This window comes from Hylobates moloch, unplaced genomic scaffold (assembly GCF_009828535.3).
Source record: "Hylobates moloch isolate HMO894 unplaced genomic scaffold, HMol_V3 SCAFFOLD_10, whole genome shotgun sequence".
NCBI classification, from domain to species: Eukaryota; Metazoa; Chordata; class Mammalia; order Primates; family Hylobatidae; genus Hylobates; species Hylobates moloch.
In genome coordinates, this window is record NW_026652285.1 from 7,273,329 (window position 1) to 7,294,894 (window position 21,566).

General features: G+C 47.2%; 1 protein-coding gene and 1 long non-coding RNA gene across 2 annotated transcripts in view; one reads left to right on the top strand and one right to left on the bottom strand.

Moving 5' to 3' along the window:
• The window catches only part of BCAS3 (BCAS3 microtubule associated cell migration factor), a 703,975-nt gene that overhangs the window by 667,780 nt on the left and 14,629 nt on the right, over window positions 1-21,566 (top strand). The window contains exon 24 of the mRNA XM_058445347.1: window positions 12,362-12,529. Within this exon, the coding sequence (XP_058301330.1) occupies window positions 12,362-12,529 (168 nt within the window). The remainder of the gene's footprint in view (window positions 1-12,361; window positions 12,530-21,566) is intronic.
• On the bottom strand, window positions 5,744-11,750 carry LOC116474437 (uncharacterized). Its single transcript, XR_004249685.1, has 3 exons — window positions 11,572-11,750; window positions 6,803-6,875; window positions 5,744-5,933 (listed from the first exon to the last, which is right to left on the bottom strand). It is a non-coding gene; the product is annotated as an uncharacterized LOC116474437 (long non-coding RNA).

The window sequence follows — 21,566 nt, forward strand, 5'->3', positions numbered from 1 at the left end:
AGTGCTGTGTGTATGTTTTCTATCCACCCGAAGAAGCAGGCCAGAGCAGCCTACAGGAAACATTTTCTTTTTCTTTTTCTTTTTCTTTTTTTTTTTTTGAGACTGAGTCTTACTCTGTGGCCCAGGCTGGAGTACAACGGTGCAATCTCGGCTCACTGCAACCTTCTCCTCCCGGGTTCAAGCAATTCTCCTGCCTCAGCCTCCCAAGTAGCTGGGATTACAGGCACCTGCCATCATGCCCAGCTGATTTTTGTATTTTTGTAGAGATGGGGTTTCACCATGTTGGCCAGGCTGGTCTTGAACTCCTGACCTCAGGTGATCCACACGCCTCGGCCTCCCAAAGTGCTGGGATTACAGGCGTGAGCCACCGCACCTGGCCAGGAAACATTGTCATTGCAGCCCAGCTACAAAATGATTCTTCTCTTCCCACTTGGAAGGGGAGAAATCATGAGTGTGCCAAGTTTAAAACAGAAGAGTAAAGGGTCTCTGGCATCCAGTCTGGGAATGCCAGTTTCAGCCTGACTTGGAAAGTTCTCTTATTCCCTGAAGCACCTTCATGTTTGTTCTGAATGTGGAGCCAGTCAAGATTCTCCTTACTGGGACCTACACTGATGACTGATCTCTTGGGCTCACAGCCCTGTGCAGTGACCTCATGATGTGTGAGGGCCTCAGCCATTTCTTGACAGTCATGAAAAGGTGTCTCCTAGGAAGCCAGGCCTGTTTATCCAGAGGTTAGTTGTAGGGAGGGGAGACAAAGAGGACAGGTAAAGGGACTTGATTTTAAAATCAACTTCTTCCAGAGTTGTTCTTCTAGCCCTTTCTGATCTGATGTATGAAATTTGTACAGAGGTGGAATCATTTCTGCCACTTTTCACACACAAGTTGGTGCACATTCCTAATATGAATTAAAAATAAATATGACATGTGTACACAGGGATGAGTCAACATTGCATGCAGCCAGCCATGGCCACTGGGAGAAGAGTCAGACATGGGCCATGGAGCTGCAGGCTCACCTGCCCCCGGCTGAGTCAGGACCGAGCACAGGACTCGACAGAGGAGGCACCACAGCAAGGTCAGGCGCCTCCCATGCTTCTTATGGGCCCACGACCTGGTCCCAGCATGAGTGGTTCTCCCAGGAGGCATTTTTTTCTCACTCAACTTTTTCTTTTTTTTTTTTCTTAAAAAACTGATTACAAAAACTGTAGGCCAAGTGCAGTGGCTCATGCCTGTAATCCCAGCACTTGAGGAGGCCAAGGCAGGAGCATCACTTGAAGCCAACGGTTTGAGATCCAGCCTGAGCAACGAACAAGACTCCACATCTACAAAAAATAACTAAATAAATAAAATAACAGGTGCCTATGGTTCCAGCTACTTGGGAGAGGTGGGAGGATTGCCTGAGCCCAAGAGTTCAAGGCTGCAGTGAGCTATGATTGCACCACTGCACTCCAGCCTGGGTGACAGAGTGAGACCCCGTCTCTAAAAGAAAAAAATTTTTTTTTTTTTTTTTTAGAGACATAGTCTCGCTCTGTCACCCAGGCTGGAGTGCAGTGGTGTGATCTCGGCTCACTGCAGCCTCTGCCTCCTGGGTTCAAGCAGTTCTCTGCCTCAGCCTCCCGAGTAGCTGGGGTTATAGGTGCCTGTCACCACACCCGGCTAATGTTTGTATTTTGAGTAGAGATGGGGTTTCACCATCTTGGCCAGGCTGGTCTTGAACTCCTGACCTCATTATCCACCCCCCTCAGCCTCCCAAATACTGGGATTACAGGCGTGAGCCACCATGCCCGGCCAAAATTTTTTTTTAAATAATAAATAATGATAAAAAGTATAAATAAAATACAAAAAAAATTTAGGAAATAGCTGGGCACAGTGGCTCAAGCCTGTAATCCCAGAACTTTGGGAGGCCGAGACAGGTGGATCACTTGAGGTCAAGAGTTCCAGACCAGCCTGGCCAACATGTTGAAACCTCATCTCTACTAAAAATACAAAAATTAGCTGGGCATGGTGGCACATGTCTGTAATCCCAGCTCCTTGGGATGCTAAGGCACAAGAATCACTTGAGCCCGGGGGGCAGAGGTTACAGTAAGCTGAGAGCATGCCACTGCCCTCCAGCCTGGGCAACAGAGTGAGACTCCATCTCAAAAAAAAAAAAATTGTAGGAAACATATGGAAAAGTATAAAGTAACAGAAGAGTCCCCTATAGCCTGACTATCTAGAAACAGCGTGGTTAACATTTTGTCGTGAATCATTTAGAATGTTTTTCCATGTTTCTTTTACATTGTTCAATAATAATAACTGTATACTTTTATCTTTTTAAATTTAACATTGTATCTTAAAGAATTTCTAGTTATAAACATCATGTTTATGACTACCTAACATTCTACTGCAAGAATGAAGTATAATTTTCTTTACAAGTACCATATTGTAGGGCTGTGTTAAAATGGCAATGAGCGTATTTATGCATGACGGTTGTTGCGTCCTAGGTTATTTATTTTGGCTAGATTTCTGGCAGTGGCATCCCTGCCTAGGTCAGTAGTTGGGCACGTTTTTAATTCCTTTTTTTTTTTTTTTTTTTTCGAGACAGTGTTTCCCTCCATCACCCAGGCTGGAGTGCGGTGCCACGATCTTGGCAGACTGCAACTTCCACCTCCTGGGTTCAAGTGATTCTCCTGCCTCAGCCTCCTGAGTAGCTGGGATTACAGGCATGCACCACCACGCCCAGCTAATTTTTGTATTTTTAGTAGAGTTTTCCCATGTTGGCCAGGCTGGTTTTAAACTTCCGGCCTCAGGTGATCCGCCTGCCTCAGCCTCCCAAAGTGCTGGGATTACAGGTGTGAGCCACCGTGTCTGGCCTTGATTCTTAATACATATTGCCAAATTGCCCTTCAGATAGCTCATACTAGTGATATTCCTGCCCGAAACAGTCAATCTCATTCCGTTCTTACCCGTGTTGAGTATAATTCTGCTTGTTTATCGAAGAATTCAGGGAGCTAAAAAGTTCTATCTCCACCCTCAGATGTGGGGAGATCATTGCTAAGAGGTTGCTTCTCCTACTCTCCTGTGCCCCCTGCAGGCATCCTCAGAGAAAGTGGGGTGCACATATTCACCATATGCTTTCACTCCCCACCAAAGGCCCTTGCTATGTCATTGACGCATAACCAGTCAGCCTTACTGGTGGCGTTGCCCAGGCTCCAGTATTGCTCCTCTGGCTGCTTGCCTCTGGCCCAGTGTTCCCTCAGTCACTCTCTTAGCCTTTCATAGAATCCCACTGCCCCAAAGAAGAGCTGCTTACAGAGCCCTGGGGTAATCCTCTAATTTTGAATGGGCCTGTGTAGCTTACAAAGCACTTGTCAAAAGACAAAATTATAACAAACTTCATTATAGATCTAGCTGGCTTTTATTTGTGATTCATGAATCTGGGCAGCCTCCATTCTACAAAATAGAATGAGAGCTCCCACTGGGCAATGGTAGAACAGCGCATTTTACAAGGTGAGATCAAGGAAACAATAGAAAAGAAAAAGCTCATTGGTTAACATCAGGTTACTTCAAGGTTTTTTGTTTGTTTGTTTGTTTGTTTGTTTTGAGATGGACTCTCTGTTGCCCAGGCTGGAGTGCGGTGCCGCAGATCTCATTGCAACCTCTGCCCACCAAATTCAAGTGATTTTCCTGCTTCAGCCTCCTGAGTAGCTGGAATTACAGGCGTGCGCCACCATGCCCAGCTAATTTTTGTATTTTTAGTAGAGACGGGGTTTTGCCATGTTGGCCAGGCTGGTCTCAAACTCCTGACTTCAGGTGATCCGCCCACCTTGGCCTCCCAAAGTGCTAGGATTATAGGCATGAGCCACTGCACCTGGCCAGGTTCCTTTTTTGTAAAGGATTAAAGGCTACCCTGACTCAGTTAGACTGAAATCTCCCATTTTCAGTAATAGCTGGTCTGTTTTGGGAGCTATCTGCTTCCTTAAAGTTTCAGTTTGATTATGTGGCATTTAGCATGGGTGATTCCATTTCATTTTGGTCTGGTCTGTGGGGCCTAGTGCAGGAGCTGAGTTCAAAACAGTGGCCTCCCATAAGTTGTCTTTTTTTTTTTTTTTTTGAGACAGAGTCTCACTCTGTCACCCAGGCTGCAGTGCAGTGGCACAGCCTCGGCTCACTGCAAACTTCGCCTCCTGGGTTCAAGAAATCTCCTGTCCCAGTCTCCCAAGTAGCTGGGACTACAGATGCACGCCACCACACCCAGCTAATTTTTATATTTTTTAGTAGAGATGGGGTTTCACCATATTGGTCAGGCTGGTCTCAAACTACTGACCTCAGGTGATCCACCTGCCTTGGCCTCCCAAAGTGTTGGAATTACAGGTGCGAGCCACCATGCCCAACCAACTTTTGTTTAATACAATCTTTCATAATACTGTCTGATCTGATGCTCACAACAGCCCTGGAAGCCAAATATTTGTTTCCCTGTTTTATAGGTTTATTATTTTCCTAGGCTGCTTTAAGGAATAACCATAAACTTGGTGGCTTAAAACAACAGATGTATTCTCTTGTATTTCTGGAGGCCAGCATTCTAAAATCAGGGTGTGAGCAGGGCCATGCTGTCCTTCCTTGCTTCTTCTGGCTTCTCACCGCTCCTGGCATTCCTTGGCTTTGGCAGGATAACTCACATCTGTCTTTGTCTTCACGTGGGCTTCTTCCTTCTGTGTCTCTGATCCCCTCTTTTCTTTTTTAAGGATGCCAGTCATTGGATTTAGGACCCACCCTAAATCCAGGAGGATCTCAACTTGAGATCCTTAATTACGTCTGCAAGGACCCATTTCCAAATAAGGCCACATTCTGAGGCTCCTGCTGGACGTATCTTTCGGGAGGTGCGGTGGGGTGGAACACCATTCTACCCATTGCAGTGGATAAGGAAAGCAAGGTTCAAGAGGGGAAATGACTCTGCCAGCGTCATGCAGTGAGAAAGTAACAAGAGCTGGCATTTGAGCCCAGGTCTTCTGCTTAACATATGCCTTTAATTGGGTAAAAACAAGACTCTTACGGTATAACTGCTGATTGTTATCTGGTTTGTAGAAAATGTAATTGGTAGCTTTAACCCTAGGATACCTCAAATATCAGACACCATTTTCTGGAAGTATATTATTGTTAATGACATTGAAACTATTAGTGCCAATGTGAACCCCTTAAATAGGCATCATTTACTTTATTTTCTGTGTCATAAATGGGGAAATTAAGACCTAGAGGGATGATTCTGCTGAGAGAGAAAAGGAATTAAAAAAATAAAAATAAAAAAGACCCAGAGGGAGTAGCGACTTGCCCAGAGTGACTAGAAAAGTTACTGGGAGAATTCCAGTTATGACTCAGACGCAATCTATGTTCTAAGCTTTAAAGTGTGCATTATGCAGTTGCATATTTTGCAATTGTGAAAATGGTCTCCTTGTCAAAATAACTATGTTAGATTGCAAAGAAATTCTTAGTCCAATTGCTGTTGAACTCCTCTTCCCTGGCTCAGGACCACGCGATATGATATACATAATATATAACATAATATAATATCTGATCTATATCTGTATCTATATCTATCTCACTGTGGGAGAACCCTGGCTCATATAATTGGCCATCAGATGTGTCCACAGGTATAATATATAATATAGCTGTGGTATATATAATATACCTGTGGACACATCTGATGGCTAATTATATGAGCCAGGGTTCTCTAAGGAAACAACTAATAAAAGAGGTATCTATAGAGATGCATAGATATAAGAAGATTTATTTTGGGAATTGGAAATGGAGGTCAAGAAGTCCCACTGTCTGCTCTCTGAAGGTGAAGAACCAAGAAAGCTGGTGGTGTATAACCAGGGGAGCTGATGGTGTAAGTCCTAGTCCAAGTTCAAAGGCCTGAGAACCAGGAGTAGCAGTGTCCAAGGGCAGGAATTAGTGTCCTAACTCTGAGAACAAATTTGCCGTTCCTCCACCTTTTTAATATATTTAGGCCCTCAGTTGAATGATGCCTACCCACAATGGTGAGGGCAATCTTCTTTCCTCAGTCTACCAACTCGAGTGCTAATCTCTTCCAGAAACACCCTCCCAGACACACCGAGACATAAGCCTTGCTGGCTATCGGGGCATCCCTTAGCCCAGTCAAGTTGATACATGAAATTGACCATTGCACCAAGAAGAGCTAATGTCCTCAGCCTGTGCTTATAGGAACCAACTTGTAGTGTGGAGAAAGGGGTGCTCCCCGCAGCAGCACTCTTAAGCTCCGTTTGGTGAGCAGTTTGGTAAGCTTGCCAAGGAGGCTCCCGTCTACACTGGTTCCCTCATCATGCCTGGGATCATTTCTTAGTTATTGTAGACGTCATCATCACAACCTCTCACCAAGGAGGGCTTACATCTTGCAAAGCACTGCTTAATGCAGGTTTTGCTTTTGGTATCTGGCCTCCCTGGTGGTTAGAAATCTGATCAACAGGCTCTCAGCAAAATCCAAACCTGGGCAGAACCTCATTAATGCAAAGCGGAGGCTGTGCCACAGTCTCTTAAATAGCTAGAGTGTGATTAGACACTATCAGCTTAGAGGAGCATCCTACCTGTCCCGCTCCACCTGCAGTCCCTAGGCTTCCTTGCCCCTTTAACAATGGTATACAAAGGCAAAGCATGTGTTCTCCCAGCCTCCCCAGGAGCTACCAGCTTGCCAGCTGTCACAGCATGCCTTTAATGGGTTTGTGAAACCCAAGAACCTGACCCATTTCTCCTCTGGGGAAGGAGTATAACACAGGATGCTAAGCTGGGAAGCAGGATTCGGGACGCTCACCTGGATGAGACCAGCTCTCTCTGCTGTCCTAGACAGATTGTTTTGTTTTTTCCAGTTTCCAGGATCTCCAAATCTAAAATAAGTGCACAGAAGGCAGTAGAGTAAAATTGTGACATTGTTTTCTGCTCACTTATCTTCTTCTTCCTTCCTCTCTTTTAATTTTAACTCCACTTTCTGCCTACTCTGACCCTAGATATTCAGGCTCTGGTACCCCACCCAAAGGGTGTTGACTGCAAACTGACTGTCAAATTTCATAATCAGTCAATAAACGAACTTGTTTTGAGCAAGCATGATGTACAAAGTTCTGTGCCTATTTTCATTATGGAGGAATTCATGCCCTCGGGAGCTTCTAAACTAGTTAGAAAAGCAGTTCTTGTGAACAGTGTAAGGCAGTACGGAAATAAGGCCACAGGAATGATCTAATTAACCTGGGGTCCACGGGTGGGTTTCAGAGGCATCCACAGATTCCCCAAAATTGCCTGCATAATTTTGTGTATGCAAGCACACATTTTTTGAGTAAGTGCTTAGCTTTCATCAACTTCACCTGGAAAGATAGAGAACCTTTTGTGCCGTTAGAGTTTGAGCAAGAGTAGTCTTTATACGTTCAGTAGTTGAGCAGGTAAGACTTGAACTCATTCTTAGAAAATGGTATTCAGGGCAGGAGGCAGCCCTGAAGGCAAGAATCCCCAGGAGATAGCCTGCGAAGACTGTTGCACTTACAACCAGATGCCTCATGTCTCTGAAACTCAGTAAGATGGGAACCTATACAATGGTGATCATTGCTGCTTCCCATAGTTTGGTGAAGTCACATAAGCTCCTCTTTCTTTCTTTCTTTCTTTCTTTTTTTTAACTCACTCTGAACCTTGTACAGTGCTCAACTCATATCATAGTGGACACTAACAAATATTTGATATATGTGTGAGTTAACTGAAATAACAAATGTGAGAGGGCTTTGTAAATAGCCAGAGCACTGCTTCAACAAAAGATCTCTGTTGCCAAGCGTGTGTATTTTGTCCTTTGCAGACAGCCTGCGCTAAGTGAGCATCTTCTCCGTGCTTGAAAACTGACCCTTTCCCCTGTAATGGGACTCAAAGGGCCAGCTCATCTGATGGAGTGTCCCTGGGCTGGTCAGATGAATGATAGCTGTGCTGTCAACATGGACAACATGTGCAGTTTCCTAAGAGCCCAGAGATGACCTCACCCTCCAAGGGCTTGGCCTCTTCACCCCAATGCCTGCTGAAACACACCTGCAGCCTTGCTCTCACTCTGGGACAGGGAGATTCCAGGAACACCTTTGCTGTCCTCAGCAAAGAGGCTACGAGAGGTGGGAGGGAAAGAGACAGCGGGTATGGCAGAGCCTCTGATGGGACTCCTAGCAGGATAAGCAGGACCACTAATTGTATCCTCTCTATGATGTCTCAGGATGGTAGAAATGATCAGGTGCTTCTTTGCTGAACACTTCTGGTATCTCCCATCTTCTCTCCTCAACTTCCTAGCTGTGCCCATGCTAAGAGAAAAGAGACCCACTATCAAATTTTGTTTCTCCCGTGTGCCATCCCATAAACAAGGTGACTCATCGTCATCACCACCAAACTCCAAGCAACTTGGGCTGGTTGGGAGTGGGAAGGATTTTTAAATGTCATTGGTTGAAGGTGACAGGAGTTCTCAAAATGGTAGGAAAGATAGAAGTGGTTTACACATATAATGTTTCTTGGCCGGGCACAGTGGCTCATGCCTGTAATCCCAGCACTTTGGGAGGCGAAGGTGGGTGGATCACTTGAGCACAGGAGTTTGAGACCAGCCTGGGCAGCACGATGAAACCCCATCTTGACAAAAAATTAGCTGGGCATGGTGGTGCGCACCTGTAGTCCCAGCTACTCAGGAGGCTGAGGTGGGAGGATCACTTCAACCCAGGAGGTTGTGGCTGCAGTGAGCCGTGATTGCACCACTGCACTTCAGTCTGGGCAAAAGAGTGAGACCCTGTCTCAAAACAAAACAAAACAGTTCTCCACTGCAGGTGTTGCTGAGGGAAACAGTGCGTGAGCTGATAGAATGAGCTCCAAGCTAAGAATTAGAAACCCTTGTTCCAAATCTGTTGCTCAGAGACTTTGAACATGTCACTTAACTTCTCAGAGCTTCCAGTTTCACCACCATAAATGGGGGATAGTACCTCTACGACCTCTCAGGATCATTATGATAGTCACAATTTATGATGATGCCTCAAGTGGTATAAAGGCATACATATTTGTCATTAAGAACATATACATGAACACACCTATTACATACAGAACACTCACTCTGTGTCAGGTCTCTTACATTTATCTACTGCAGTCCTCACAACAGTCCTATGTGGTTGTATTGTTTTTCCATTTTTATGGATGAGGAATCAGAGACGCATGCCTGGAATCATACAGCTCACGTGTTAGTCTTTCCTGAAGTCCAGGCCTATTTCCATCCGCCACTATGACACTAGCTCATGATTCTTTTCTCCTGTGTACTGTTACTTTATCCCTTAAAATATCACATACCCCTCTGGCCTTTACCATCTCTTACGGACTGGGCCCACCCTCTTACCCTAACCTTTCTTGCTATAACATTGATTGATTGATTGACTGATCGATTGATTGACTGAGAGTCTCACTCTGTCACCCAAGCTGGAGTGCAGTGGCTCAATCTTGGCTCACTGCAACCTCTGCCTCCCAGGTTCAAATGATTCTCCTGCCTCAGCCTCTCAAGTAGCTGGGATTGCAGGTGTCCGCCACCATGCCCAGCTAACTTTCGTATTTTTAGTCAAGATGGCGTTTCACCATGTTGTCCAGGCTGGTCTCAAACTCTTGGCCTCAAGTGATCTGCTCACCTCGGCCTCCCAAAGTGCTGGGATTACAGGCGTGAGCCACCGTGCCTGGCCCAATTTCTTTTGTTTGTTTTCTTCCTGCTTTGGCTTTTGACATTCCTCTTGGTCCCACTGTCAGCCCACCTGCCTTGACCTCTGAACACAGTAATGCAAACATTAACTGAGCTGCTTTCTAGAGACAGACCTCCTGCTCTTGTGAAGTGAGAAAACAAATGGTCATTCTCCTCCCAATTTTCCAGGCTCTGAAACGTCTCTGTCCATAAGAAACCTGAGTGTATAGCAGCCAGGTGCGGTGGCTCACACTTGGAATCCCAGCACTTTGGGAGGCCAAGATAGGTGGATCGTTTGAGATCAGAAGTTCAAGACCAGCCTGGCCAACATGGTGAAACGCTGTCTCTACTAAAAACACAAAAATTAGCCAGGCATGATGGCACATGCTTGTAGTGCCAGCTACTCGGGAGGCTGAGACACAAGAATCGCCTAGATGCAGGAGGCAGAGGTTGCAGTGAGCCAAGATCATACCACTGCACTCCAGCCTGGGTGACAGAGTGACACTGTCTCAAAAAAAAAAAGCTGAGAGAACAAGGAGGAGGAGGGCCCACATTTTCATGTTATCACTAAGTCCTTGCGTCGCATGCAGACCCTTCAGAAAAATGATGATGCTTTAGCACTGTAGCACTAGATCTTGTCAAATAAGGTCTAGTGGGGGAAGTGCTGGAAGTGGGGACTTTGCTTAATCTCTTCACTCCTGTGAGACAGGGCAAAGGGTTATTCATTCTAGTTTAGAGATGGAAAAGGAGCTGGAAGGACTGGCCACGCATCACACAGTGAGTAGGCAGCAGAATCAGAAGCTTAGTGGATGTCAGCAGTCCTGTGTGTCCCTGGGGAGCTAGGCACCTGGGAGTTGTTGCCAAGGGTGGTTGAGTGTTGGCTCTGAGCTTGGCACTGCCAGTGCACAGCTCTAGCACAGTTCAGGCCTTGGGAGAATTATCTGACGCCTAGCCCCGCACCCCCAATTTCCAGAGCCTAGCTTACCAGATCTACAGCCTGACCCTACTTGATGGAGAGAGGTGGCAGAGGGAGCTCCCCGTTCTCAAGTCCTACCTGACAAGCTGATCCCAAGCAACCCACACCTAAGGTGGGCGTCTTCTTGGGGAGATGCCCTTATAGATGCTGCCCATTCTCCCAGTGCCAGGAATCTTCCCTACAGTTAGGTACGAGATAAATCAAAGCCAAACTTGGCTGATGAAATTCAGGAGCCAGTAGTGACCCTTGCCACACATATAAATCGCAGCAGGCTGGCCAAGGGCCTTTGTCTGGCCAGGAGAGTTCAGGATTATCTGGGCCTCTTTTCTGATGTATGGAGTCACCGGCTGTCGGAGTGTTTACTAACGGTTATCACCTCAGTGCTGTGGCCACTATCAGAGGCAGGGCCGCCTGCCGAGGCTGGGCCTCGCACCCTCTCTATTACCACCTGTCATTGGCAGGGAGTGTGTGCTGACACTGCCCAGCCCTCACTGCCTGAGGAAGATAGTTTCTGACGGCTGATCAAAGAGGAGAAGCAAGGCCTGATAAAGAGTGCGTGTTTCGTGTACTTTTAACTTTGGGAAACGTTGGCATTTGCATTTTTTCCCCATCTTCCCGATGCTGGCAGGAACCAAGCCCAATAAATGCAGTGGATTCAGTTACCTAATCGCTGGGGAAATGGTATGTGCTTAAAGCAACAGAGCATGACAAAATAAGCTTTCACAGAAGACTTGCTGTATAATAAAGTAGAATAATTCAAATTCGGACTTTGAAGTGATCTCGCACGTAAAATCTAATCTTAGCGTTCAGCAGAACACCACAGACTTTTTGGAACTGGGGAGCAGCTTTGGCTTAAGGACAGATACTTGCCAAAGATGCTATCACCCACCTCTTTGGGGGTATCCCCCAAAATAATTCTCTGGTTGTTCATATGCCGTTGGGTAGCTGGGAGACCAGGTGGTGAAGTAGAACGTGTTCTCAGCTGAGGCATCAGGAGAGCGAGTTCTTGGGCCTCGTCTGCCACAGACTTGCTGTTCCATCTTGGGCCATAACTTCTGTGAGCTCCAACTATAAAATAAAGAGGTTGGTTATAGGTTATAGAATATAATGGTTAAGAAAGCTTTAAAAACATTAGGCTATATAACCCCTTCTTTAAATGAATATTTATTTATTTATTTATTTATTTGTCTGTAGAGACAGGGTCTTGCTCTGTTGCCCAGGCAGGTCTCAAACTCCTGGCCTCAAGCAATCTTCCCACGTTGGCCTCTCAAAGTGTTGGGATTGCAGGTGTAAGGCACCACTCCCCGCCCTAAATGAAATTTTAGATGGAGTCCCGTTGTATCAAAAAGAGGAAAGTAGGGATCCGTTTGGGTTCAACCTGGGAAGGGGGTTGCCACTTCTTAAGGTGGTTCCTGAAGACCAGGGGAACCCTGTAGCTCCTCAGAAACAGTTGTAAAACCACCGGCCTCAGTGTCACGGAAGTCACTCCAGAGGTCTGCACTCTCTCAGCGGCATGAGCTGTTTCTCCTGCATTACACAGTCTGTTCGCCGCGTGCTTCCATCCTACGGGAAGGCTAAAATGGACCCTGGGTATGGAGAGGAGCGGGTGGGAGGTAGACAAGAACCGCCTGCTCCCTGAAGGTGTGCACTCAACGTCAGATGTCCCGTGTGTGCCGCAGGTACCTTTGACCGCAGCGTGACCCTGCTGGAGGTGTGCGGGAGCTGGCCTGAGGGCTTCGGGCTGCGGCATATGTCCTCCATGGAGCACACAGAGGAGGGCCTCCGGGAGCGACTTGCCGACGCCATGGCCGAGTCACCCAGCCGGGACGTCGTGGGATCCGGAACAGGTAAAGGTGTCATCAGACTTCTCGCCTGACTTGGTCAGGATCAGCACCTGTTGGTGCAGAGCTTCTTTGGAATCGTTTGTAGGCATCTGTTTGTTTTTGCCGTTGGTTTCTTTAGTTAGCACTCCGGTGGCTGTCCGTTTGGGGAGCTCTGGTGTTGGGAAACCCTGTGTAAAGGGGAGCTCCCAGTGGAACTGCCCCTCCCACGTGGAATACCACATGCAGGACTGCCATGATCAACACCACTGTGCAGGTGGCTCCCAGAAGGACACTTTCCTCCTTTGGGGGTGTCCCCACGTCTTCCAGCAGCGCTCAGGCACTGAGTCCTCAGGCTGTACCTCTTCAGACACGCTGGAGACTTAGAGATTGGCAAGTCTCAGTAGGGCCTGCCAACCTGAGCGGAGTAAGCATGAAGCAGGCTGGGCTGGTTTCAGCCCCCATCAGCTTTTCCTCATGCTGCCTTTGGCCTTGCATTCTTGCCTCCGAACGAGTCCAGCAACTAGGGTCTGGGTGGCTTCCTGCATCCCAGAGCAATCAGAAGACATCCTTAAATGATGAGTGAGCCCTGGCCCAGGCACGCGCATGTTCATGTGCACACACACACACACACACACACACCATGCACTCAGGAAAGCCCCCAATCATCCATCTCCAGTACAGCTGTAATACAGCCTGCCTCTCCTTTCCAAAACCCTTCTTTGTTCTAGATATCTGTGCTATTAGTGACTGCCCTAGCCCTGCTTTTGCGCTGACAGAGGCCGCCCCAGCAGGCCTCTTCCCAGCTTTCAGAGGGAACTTTCTATTGGGTGCAGCTGACTCTGGCTGGAGGCCTTTTCTCTCCAGCTTGCCTGAGTCCTCTCAAGACTCTGTCACTCTGCTGTGCACTGCTCTGTTCCCGCTCCACATGTCTCCCTGGAAAGAGAACCCCAGTAAGGAGAAACTTACAACCCTGGGGCAGGCGCTGATCAGGACCAGCAAGATTTAGAGTCAGAGCATTGAGGCAGGGCTTGAAATGTCTGACACCATCACACAGTCCCACTTCCCCATGGTTCCTCCAGATCTTTAGATGTTTAGGTTTATAGTCAGGCGTTTGCCTCGCCCATCCCCATGCCAGTCCCTCTGTTGCTTCACTAAGACGTGTCGTCTCCACAGCACTAGCTATGTGGCCTGCCCATGGTGCTCCTGTAATAACTGGCAAATGAACAGGATGGAAACAATGGGTGCAAGGGAGGAAGAGGAGGAGCTTGGCTACATGGGTAGCATGTCATCATGCCATTGTTCTCCCAGCTGGACCCAGAGATGAGAAGCATTTACCAGGGCTTGACTTCGCTTCCCCTGGAAGGGGGCCTAAGTGAGGAATGTGGCTTACGGCACAGCCTTTTGTCTGCATCTCTGGGGTCCCTAGCCAGCCTCGGCTCACATAAACCAGAGCCCAGTGCCACTGGACTCACTCCCTGGCAGCCTCCCTCTTCCGAGGCCTGGAGGAGCTCCTGGGTGGCTCTTCTCTCCCACCGCCTTCTCAGGAGCCCCTTGGAGCATCTCGCTGTCATCTGGCAAGAGGATTTGAAGGTGCATTGAGTCACAGCTGTGGAACTTCAGCCTGGCATAGTAACCTGCACAGCCCTGGCAGCAACGCATCTGCCAGACAGCTGAGGGATTCAGGAGAGGCTTTGTGGCCTTAAGAAGGTTCATGAAGTTAAAAAGAATAAAAAAAGAGAAAGAAGGAAAGGCAGAGGAAATTAAAACTGCATGACCCACAGGTCAGAAAATAGGAGACTCCCCTTTTTTTTTAGCAGAGGGATTTCATTGTCCTCCCCAAACTGTCACCAGAAGGAATTCAGTTGGTTTTCTCTGACCATATTCGATGTATGTTTTATTTTTAAGAAAAAACTTTTTCTTTTTTTGTTTTTTTAAGGCGGAGTCTTGCTCTGTCCCCCAGGCTGGAGTGCTATGGCACAATCTTGGCTCACTACAACCTCCACGTCCCTGGTTCAAGCAATTCTCCTGCCCCAGCCTCCTGAGTAGCTGTGATTACAGGCTCCCGCTACCACGCCCAGCTAATTTTTGCATTTTTGATAGAGACGGGGTTTCACCATGTTGGCCAGGCTGGTCTTGAACTCCTGACCTCATGATCTGCCTGCCTCGGCCTCCCAGAGAGCTGGGATTACAGGCGTGAGCCACCATGCCCAGCCTAAAACTACCCTCATTTTAAAAGCCAGTAAGTGAAGCAGATATTATGGAAGTTACCCAGTTTCCATGGTTGAGAATCACTTTTCACATTTTCCAACTAGAGTTAAAATATCAGCCTGGTAGTGCAGCCCAGGACTTCGAAAGGGCACCCTGGTACACCCGTGCCCGGGTCAGCCTACTGCCCGGAGGTAGTCGGGGAAATACAGTGCAACGTGGGTGAGAATTTCCAGCAAGCCACTCTTTGCCCATAGCAACCTCTCAGTCCCCCTCTTTCTTCCCACAACTCTACTTCTCTAGGTGGCTCATAGGACAAACGAGGTATCAGCAAGTATTTGCCTCTGATAAGTCGTCTGATGCACCAGAGCTAAGTCAGTTCCCTTAACGCTTTGCAGCAGGCACCACACGTGGCACGGCAATTGGGACCGATAGCGTCTTTATCAAAGTATGAATGAAGCACAGAGACCAACTGAAAACTTGCTCTCATGATCCCTGACACAGAAGCCTATTCTATAGCATGCCTCACTGTTACATAGGTGTAGCCAGCCTTGATTTGTGGATTTCTGTAGTGTAAAAACTCCTATTATGATCAATTTCAACCTGTCACACGGTGTCAGCCAGCTAACAGAGGTTCTGGATATGTAACAGTCTGTGCACTCCAGCACCTGGCTGGTAAGCTGTACCCTAGGGCAGGTCAGCTCCCCTCAAAGTAAAGCAAAACCTTTTCAAACCTCACTATTCAGAGTGGTCTGGGGGTTGAAGGATAGCTTTGGTCAAAGGATACACAGTTTCAGTTAGATGAGAAGAGTAAGTTCAAGAGATGTATTGTCCAGCATGGTGACTCTAGTTAATAACAATGTATTCTTGAAAATCACTCAGAGAGTAGATTTGAAGTGTCCTCGACACAAAAAATGTTAAGTATGTGAGGTAATGCATGTTAATTAGCTCGATTTAGCCATTCTAAATGTATACATATTTCAAAACACCATGTTGTACATGATAAATATGTATAATTTTTATTTGTCAATTAAAAAATAATTTTTAAAAAAAAAAAGTGTGGTCTTCAGACCCACAACAGCCTCCGTAGCCAGGCGCTGGTGAGAAATGCAGAGCCTCAGGCCACGCCCAGCCCTGCTCAGCTGAGGTCTGCATTTCAGCAGGATCCCTGTGCATGCTGAAGTTTGAGAAGGTCAGTTTTAAATTATGGTTAACTTATAAGACAGATGGCAGTTCTTTGGTCCGTGATGGCTGCTGACCAAATAGTTGAATTCCATCACCTATGTGATTTGCAAGTCCAGTTCTAAGATAACTGGCTGAATTGCATTTTTGCTAATATCTTTCTGCCCCTTGCCCCGTCACCCTTCCATCTTTCCATTTGGCAAACTCCAATTCGAGCTCAATCCAACTCTGCTCTTACACGTGGGTTCCTGAAGAAAGAGCACATATTATTCCAACTGGTGCCTCTACAGATCCATGGAGCCTCCAGGCTCCACTGGAGCCTGCTCTGTATTTTCCTCATAGCCCCGCCCCCATTCTCAGTTTGCACTCATCTTTTTTAGCAGAAGCCAGTGCCTAGCGCAGTGTCTACAATAGAGACACAGAGACGATGAATTCTTAGTCAGCCTCTGGCTACTTCTCAGTCCTTTTCTTCTGTCGTCCTTAGGCGTATTTCTCAAGGCCTTGTCTTGGCCCTGGTCTCTTCTCTCTCAGTACCTGGCAATCTCTGCTTCCATGTCTCCAATTACTATCCATAAACTGATGATTTCCAAATAATTTCCAAGTTGGCTTTCTCTCCTGATCTCCAGAACCATCTATTCAGCTACCTACTGACATATCCACATGTCTACGAACTGAATTCCTCTCTTCGGGCCTTTTCCTTCTCTCGAGTTCCCCCATCCTGGTGTCCAAAGCCCTTTGAGACCAGCCACTGCCCTCGCTCCAGACTCATCTCTTGCTGCCCTGGGCCAGCTCCAGCCAAGCTAAACTCCCAGAGGGTCCCCGAGCACACTCAGTCTCTTGCCCGCCAGGCTTCTGTGCATACTTTTCCTTTTGCCTGGAATGCTGTCTCTCAAAGCCCCCTCCTCTCTCTGTTGCCCCCCTCAAAATAACTTGACTAATTCCTGCTTAGCAGACATTCCTTTCAATATTGCCTTTTCTAGAAAAAATAGAATTTTTAAAGTAAACAAAACATTGACTTATTCCAACTGTTTTGTGTCTAGGTAAAGATATAACTTAATACCAGTAAAAAAATCTTTTTAAATAAACACCTGTGTACCTATTAAGTACATTTTCTCTTTCAACTTTAACTCTTTCAATAACTGTAGCTGCACCTTGTCTTTGTTTTTAGTACTCTCACACATCTGATATCAAAAGCCCAGGCCTTATGCATGGGTCCAGATCCGTGTGTAAAGTATTCCTTTTTTTTTTTTTTTTTTTTTTTTCTGAGACGGAGTTTCGCTCTGTTGTCCAGGCTGGAGTGCAGTGGCGTGATCTCAGCTCACTGCAACCTCCGCCTCATGGGTTCAGGCGATTCTCTCCACCTCATGGGTTCAAGCGAATCGCATGCCTCAGCCTCCTCTCCCGGGGCCTTTTCCTGAGTGACTAGGACTACAGGCGTGTGCCACCAGGCCCAGCTAATTTTTGTATTTTTAGTAGAGACGGAGTTTCACCATGTTGGCCAGGCTGGTCTCAAACTCCTGGCCTCAAGTGATCTGCCCACCTCAGCCTCCCAAAGTGCTGGGATTAAAGGCATGAACCATGGTTCCTGGCCCCCATTTAAAGTATTCTTGATGCATCTCTGTCGCAGGAGTATCTGAGTATCTGTTTGCTGCTGTTAACTTCTTTTTTTTCTCTGTCACCCAGGCTGGAGTGCAGTGGCACAATCTCGGCTCACTGCAACCTCTGCCTCCAGGGTTCAAGCAATTCTCATGCCTCAGCCTCCCAAGTGGCTAGGACTATAGGCGTATGCCACCATGCTCGGCTAATTTTTGTATTTTTAGTAGAGACAGGGTTTCACCATGTTGGCCAGGCTGGTCTCAAAACTCCTGACCTCAAGTGATCTGCCTGCCTCAGCTTCCCAAACTGTTGGGATTACAGGCATGAGCCACTGTGCCCGGCCTGCTGTTGACTCTTAAGTGCTCACAGAGTCAGCTCTCAGGGTCCGGGAGACTGTCTGTTCCCCGTGACTGTTCCTTCCTGCGGCCCCGGGCTCACTGATTCTTCTTTACAGTGACAGCATTAAAGATAGGAAAAGGCTTCATCTTTTCCTGTCTGCCGTCTCTTTAACAGTCTCTGCTCTAGCCAGAAGTAGTTATTCTTGGGGATCACGTAGTGGACTCAATCTTTGCCTCTTACCTTCTGTCATATACATATTTTACTTCCTGAGCTAGTTCACCCACATCTATAACCCTTCACAAAACAATATTACAGCCAATGCATTCTAGTACTTCCTTTTCTTCTATTATTCTAAGAATTATCTTGTCCTTTCTATTTTATTTCATTTTTTTAAAAATGCCCTCATGACCCACTAAAGTGATTTCACAATACATTGGTGAATGGCAATCTGTGCTTTGAAAGTCAACGCTCTAGCTTATTCACCTAAATCCTCTGAGTTTTCCCATTTATGTATTAATTACTCTACAGAAAAGGCTTAAAGATTATGCTCAACTAAAGCTCTTCCAAAGATTTCTGTCAGAAGCTACTTTTATGTACTGAAAGGGCTGCGCCTTCCTTTTTCTCTTGTTAACATAAAAAGCACACTTTGAACATTAGGCAGTTTCTAAGTGATCACGGGATGGTTTCAGCAAGTTAATAACAAATATTTGTTGATTGCTATGTTTTGCAAAAGATGACCTAAAAGCACTATTTGTGTGTGTGTGTGTGTGTGTGTGTCTGTGCGCACATGCATGTGTACTAACAAAGTCTTTCATTTTAAGACTGTAAAAAGTAAGCTCTCAACAAATGCGAGCTGTTTTTACTGGAGTTGATCAGATATGTACCAAATAACGAATCCAAATATCTCAGTGTATTGGACCCTCTCCTGCCTCTAGAATCAGCTCTTCCAAAGGCCTTGGAACTCCTGCCTGGGTCAGTACGGAGGGCTGGGAACTTTTTCATTCTAAGGCTACATTTCCAATAGGGGTCATATTAGCCCCATCCCATCCCAGGGTGCCACATGATCAGATGACAATAATTGTAGGCACCAGTGCCATGTGTTAATTATCTTTTTTTTTTTTTTTTTTTGAGATGGAGTCTCACTCTGTCACCCAGACTAGAGTGCAATGGCACAATCTCAGCTCACTGTAGCCTCCACCTCCCATGTTCCAGTGATTTCTCCTGCTTCAGCCTCCTGGGTAGCATGGATTACAGGCATGCGCCACCACGCCCAGCTAATTTTTGAATTTTTAGTAGAGACGGGGTTTCACCATGTTGGCCAGGCTGATCTCAAACTCCTGACCTCAGGTGATCCGCCCACCTTGGCCTCCCAAAGTGCTGGGATTACATGCGTGAGCCACCACACCGGGCCAGTTATCTTATCTTTTAGCCATCCCTACTCTCTGGTCAGTCTCATTTTAAAAGCAGATAATGGATTTATCAGTATTCGCTATAGAAAGTAGTTGACCACATTGGACTTTGCAGACATTTCAGAAGATGTGGTGGTGGTTAGAATTTTCTGCATCCCACATATTTTTAAAATCTGTAATAGAGAGAACTTTACCCAGTCCAGCCCTAGGGGTAGAATAGATGCATCCTACGGGCCCAACTCATTGCAAGGCCATGGAAACAGGAACTGATAGTGTTGCCCCAGGAAGCTGGAGAAGTGACACTTACATGTGTTATGTGGGCCTCTCAAGTCCCTTTCCCAAACCTGAGATTCTCTGATTCTAAGTGAAAGGCGAGTCTCCTTTATGGGTCCTGGGTTAGCCACGCTGTTCCTGTCCTAAGCAAACCCGGAGGTCGTGTGAGCTGAAGATGCTGCCTTCACGGGACCATCGTGGCTTATAGCCCTGTAGGTCACATTCGCTGCTTCCCTACCACACACAACCACCAAGCTGCTTTGATCTTTCCATAGAATCTTCTCTCCTCTTCCTACAGCCACTCTATCAGGCAACCTGGTATTTACCCCAGACACCCGGGAAGGGTTAGTCTTTTGGCCTCCTGAAGGTAGGAATCGCTCTCCTCTCCAGGATCCCCAGTGTGGCCGCCCATGAGACCCAGTCTTCAGTCTTTAATTTTTTCCTCCGAGCCTTACCTCTCTAACTTCCTGGGTCCCCTTCTCAAGATGGGCAAGGGTGATTCATCTGTGCAAGCCATAGCTTCTGGCTTGGTCTGGCTCTCTTGCCAAAGTCTCTAGGCTTCTCTGGGTAATATCCCTGATTGCCCACTGCTCCTAAAATTGCCCCTGTCGCTGCAACACCAAGTTCCTCAGCAAATGCTATCACCCAAGCAACTTAGCCAGAACCTAGGGCTTTTCCTCTGCCTTATCGAATTGGGCCCTGGAGTTTTCCTCCTTCTACAGCATCTACAAAAGTTCTCTCAGTATCTTCTCTTAATGACCTCATCAGTGGTCCAACATGTTCTTTCTGTGGTTGGGGCAGGCAGGTTCTCTATCGGTATCTGCCAGTTTCTTCCCCAATAGACTGGAGAAAAATAAGAGAGACAAGTTTCCTACCCTCAAAGAGATTAAAGCCCCAGAGGAGGCCACAATACTGAACGGTGGGTCTGTGTCTCTCTGACTTCTACCCCCAGCTTCCCACTGGGCCTCCCTAGCTGAGCTGCACCAAGTGGAAGTCAGGAGTGCTCCCCTGCCCACAGGGAATGGTCTTTCTAGGATGCAGAGGCAAAGCTGGAACTCCCCAGCGCCTAATGCCCTGATTGCTGAGGGTGAGAGAAGAAAGTGTCCCCAGAGGCACAGGGCCACCAGATAGAGGGCCCAGTCCCACCAGCAGGTCACAAGCGTCCCTACTCGGGACAAGAGGGAGCAGCTGCACCAGCGAGACTGTGGGACAGCCGGTGGCCTCGGCAGGGGTGGTGTTGTTGGTGTTGCTATTTGTGTCTCAGTTCAGTGTCGCATTGCCTATTCCTAGCTATTTTCCACTGGCAGGAGAGGCCAAATCTGAGAGTCCTTTCAGTTCCCAGCACCAAGCTCCCGCTATTGGGAAGAATGTGGTGTTTTTTTCCCCTTTCCAATGGGATATGAAGCCCTTATCAAGAAATGGGGGAAGCCTGTGACCCTGGGGAAGTGTCTTTCCCTCTCTGGGCCAGTTTCTTCCTCTGTGACACAGTGTGGGGAGGAGGAGCTAGTAAATGCAGTAATCGTTGGCCTCCTATAACTCTGATGTCCTGACCGCTGCAGGGAGCACTCGGTCTCTCATTTACTCCTGTCCACGGTAGCAGTGGCCACACCTCCCATGGGACTTGTACGCCTCAGACTCTGCCTGCCACATAAATGTCCTCTAATTGTCAGAGCACTGCCAGGTAGACCTTCCCCTCTCCGGTTTACAAAGGAGGAAACGAAAGATTTGAAGTGAGAGTGTAACTAAAAGATGTGGGATTAAAATAAGATATCTGAGAAGAGGTTCCAGTTATTAAGATCCTGCCGGTCTCACCTAGTCTGAAGAGTTGGAGTTTTATCAGTTATTCTCACCTTTTATTCAGAATAAGCAGGGATCCAGCAGAGGAAGGGGACTGTCAGTAGCAGGGCCTGCCTTGACTGCCGTCGCACTTCCCTGCTCAGAAAGTGCCCAGGCCTGCACATTGCACCCAGGCTCCTTGCCATCATGTTTTTGTCTCTTACAGGCCTTCCCCACCTTCCCTTCCAGCCTGACCTCCCACCTCCCCTTCTGCAGTAACC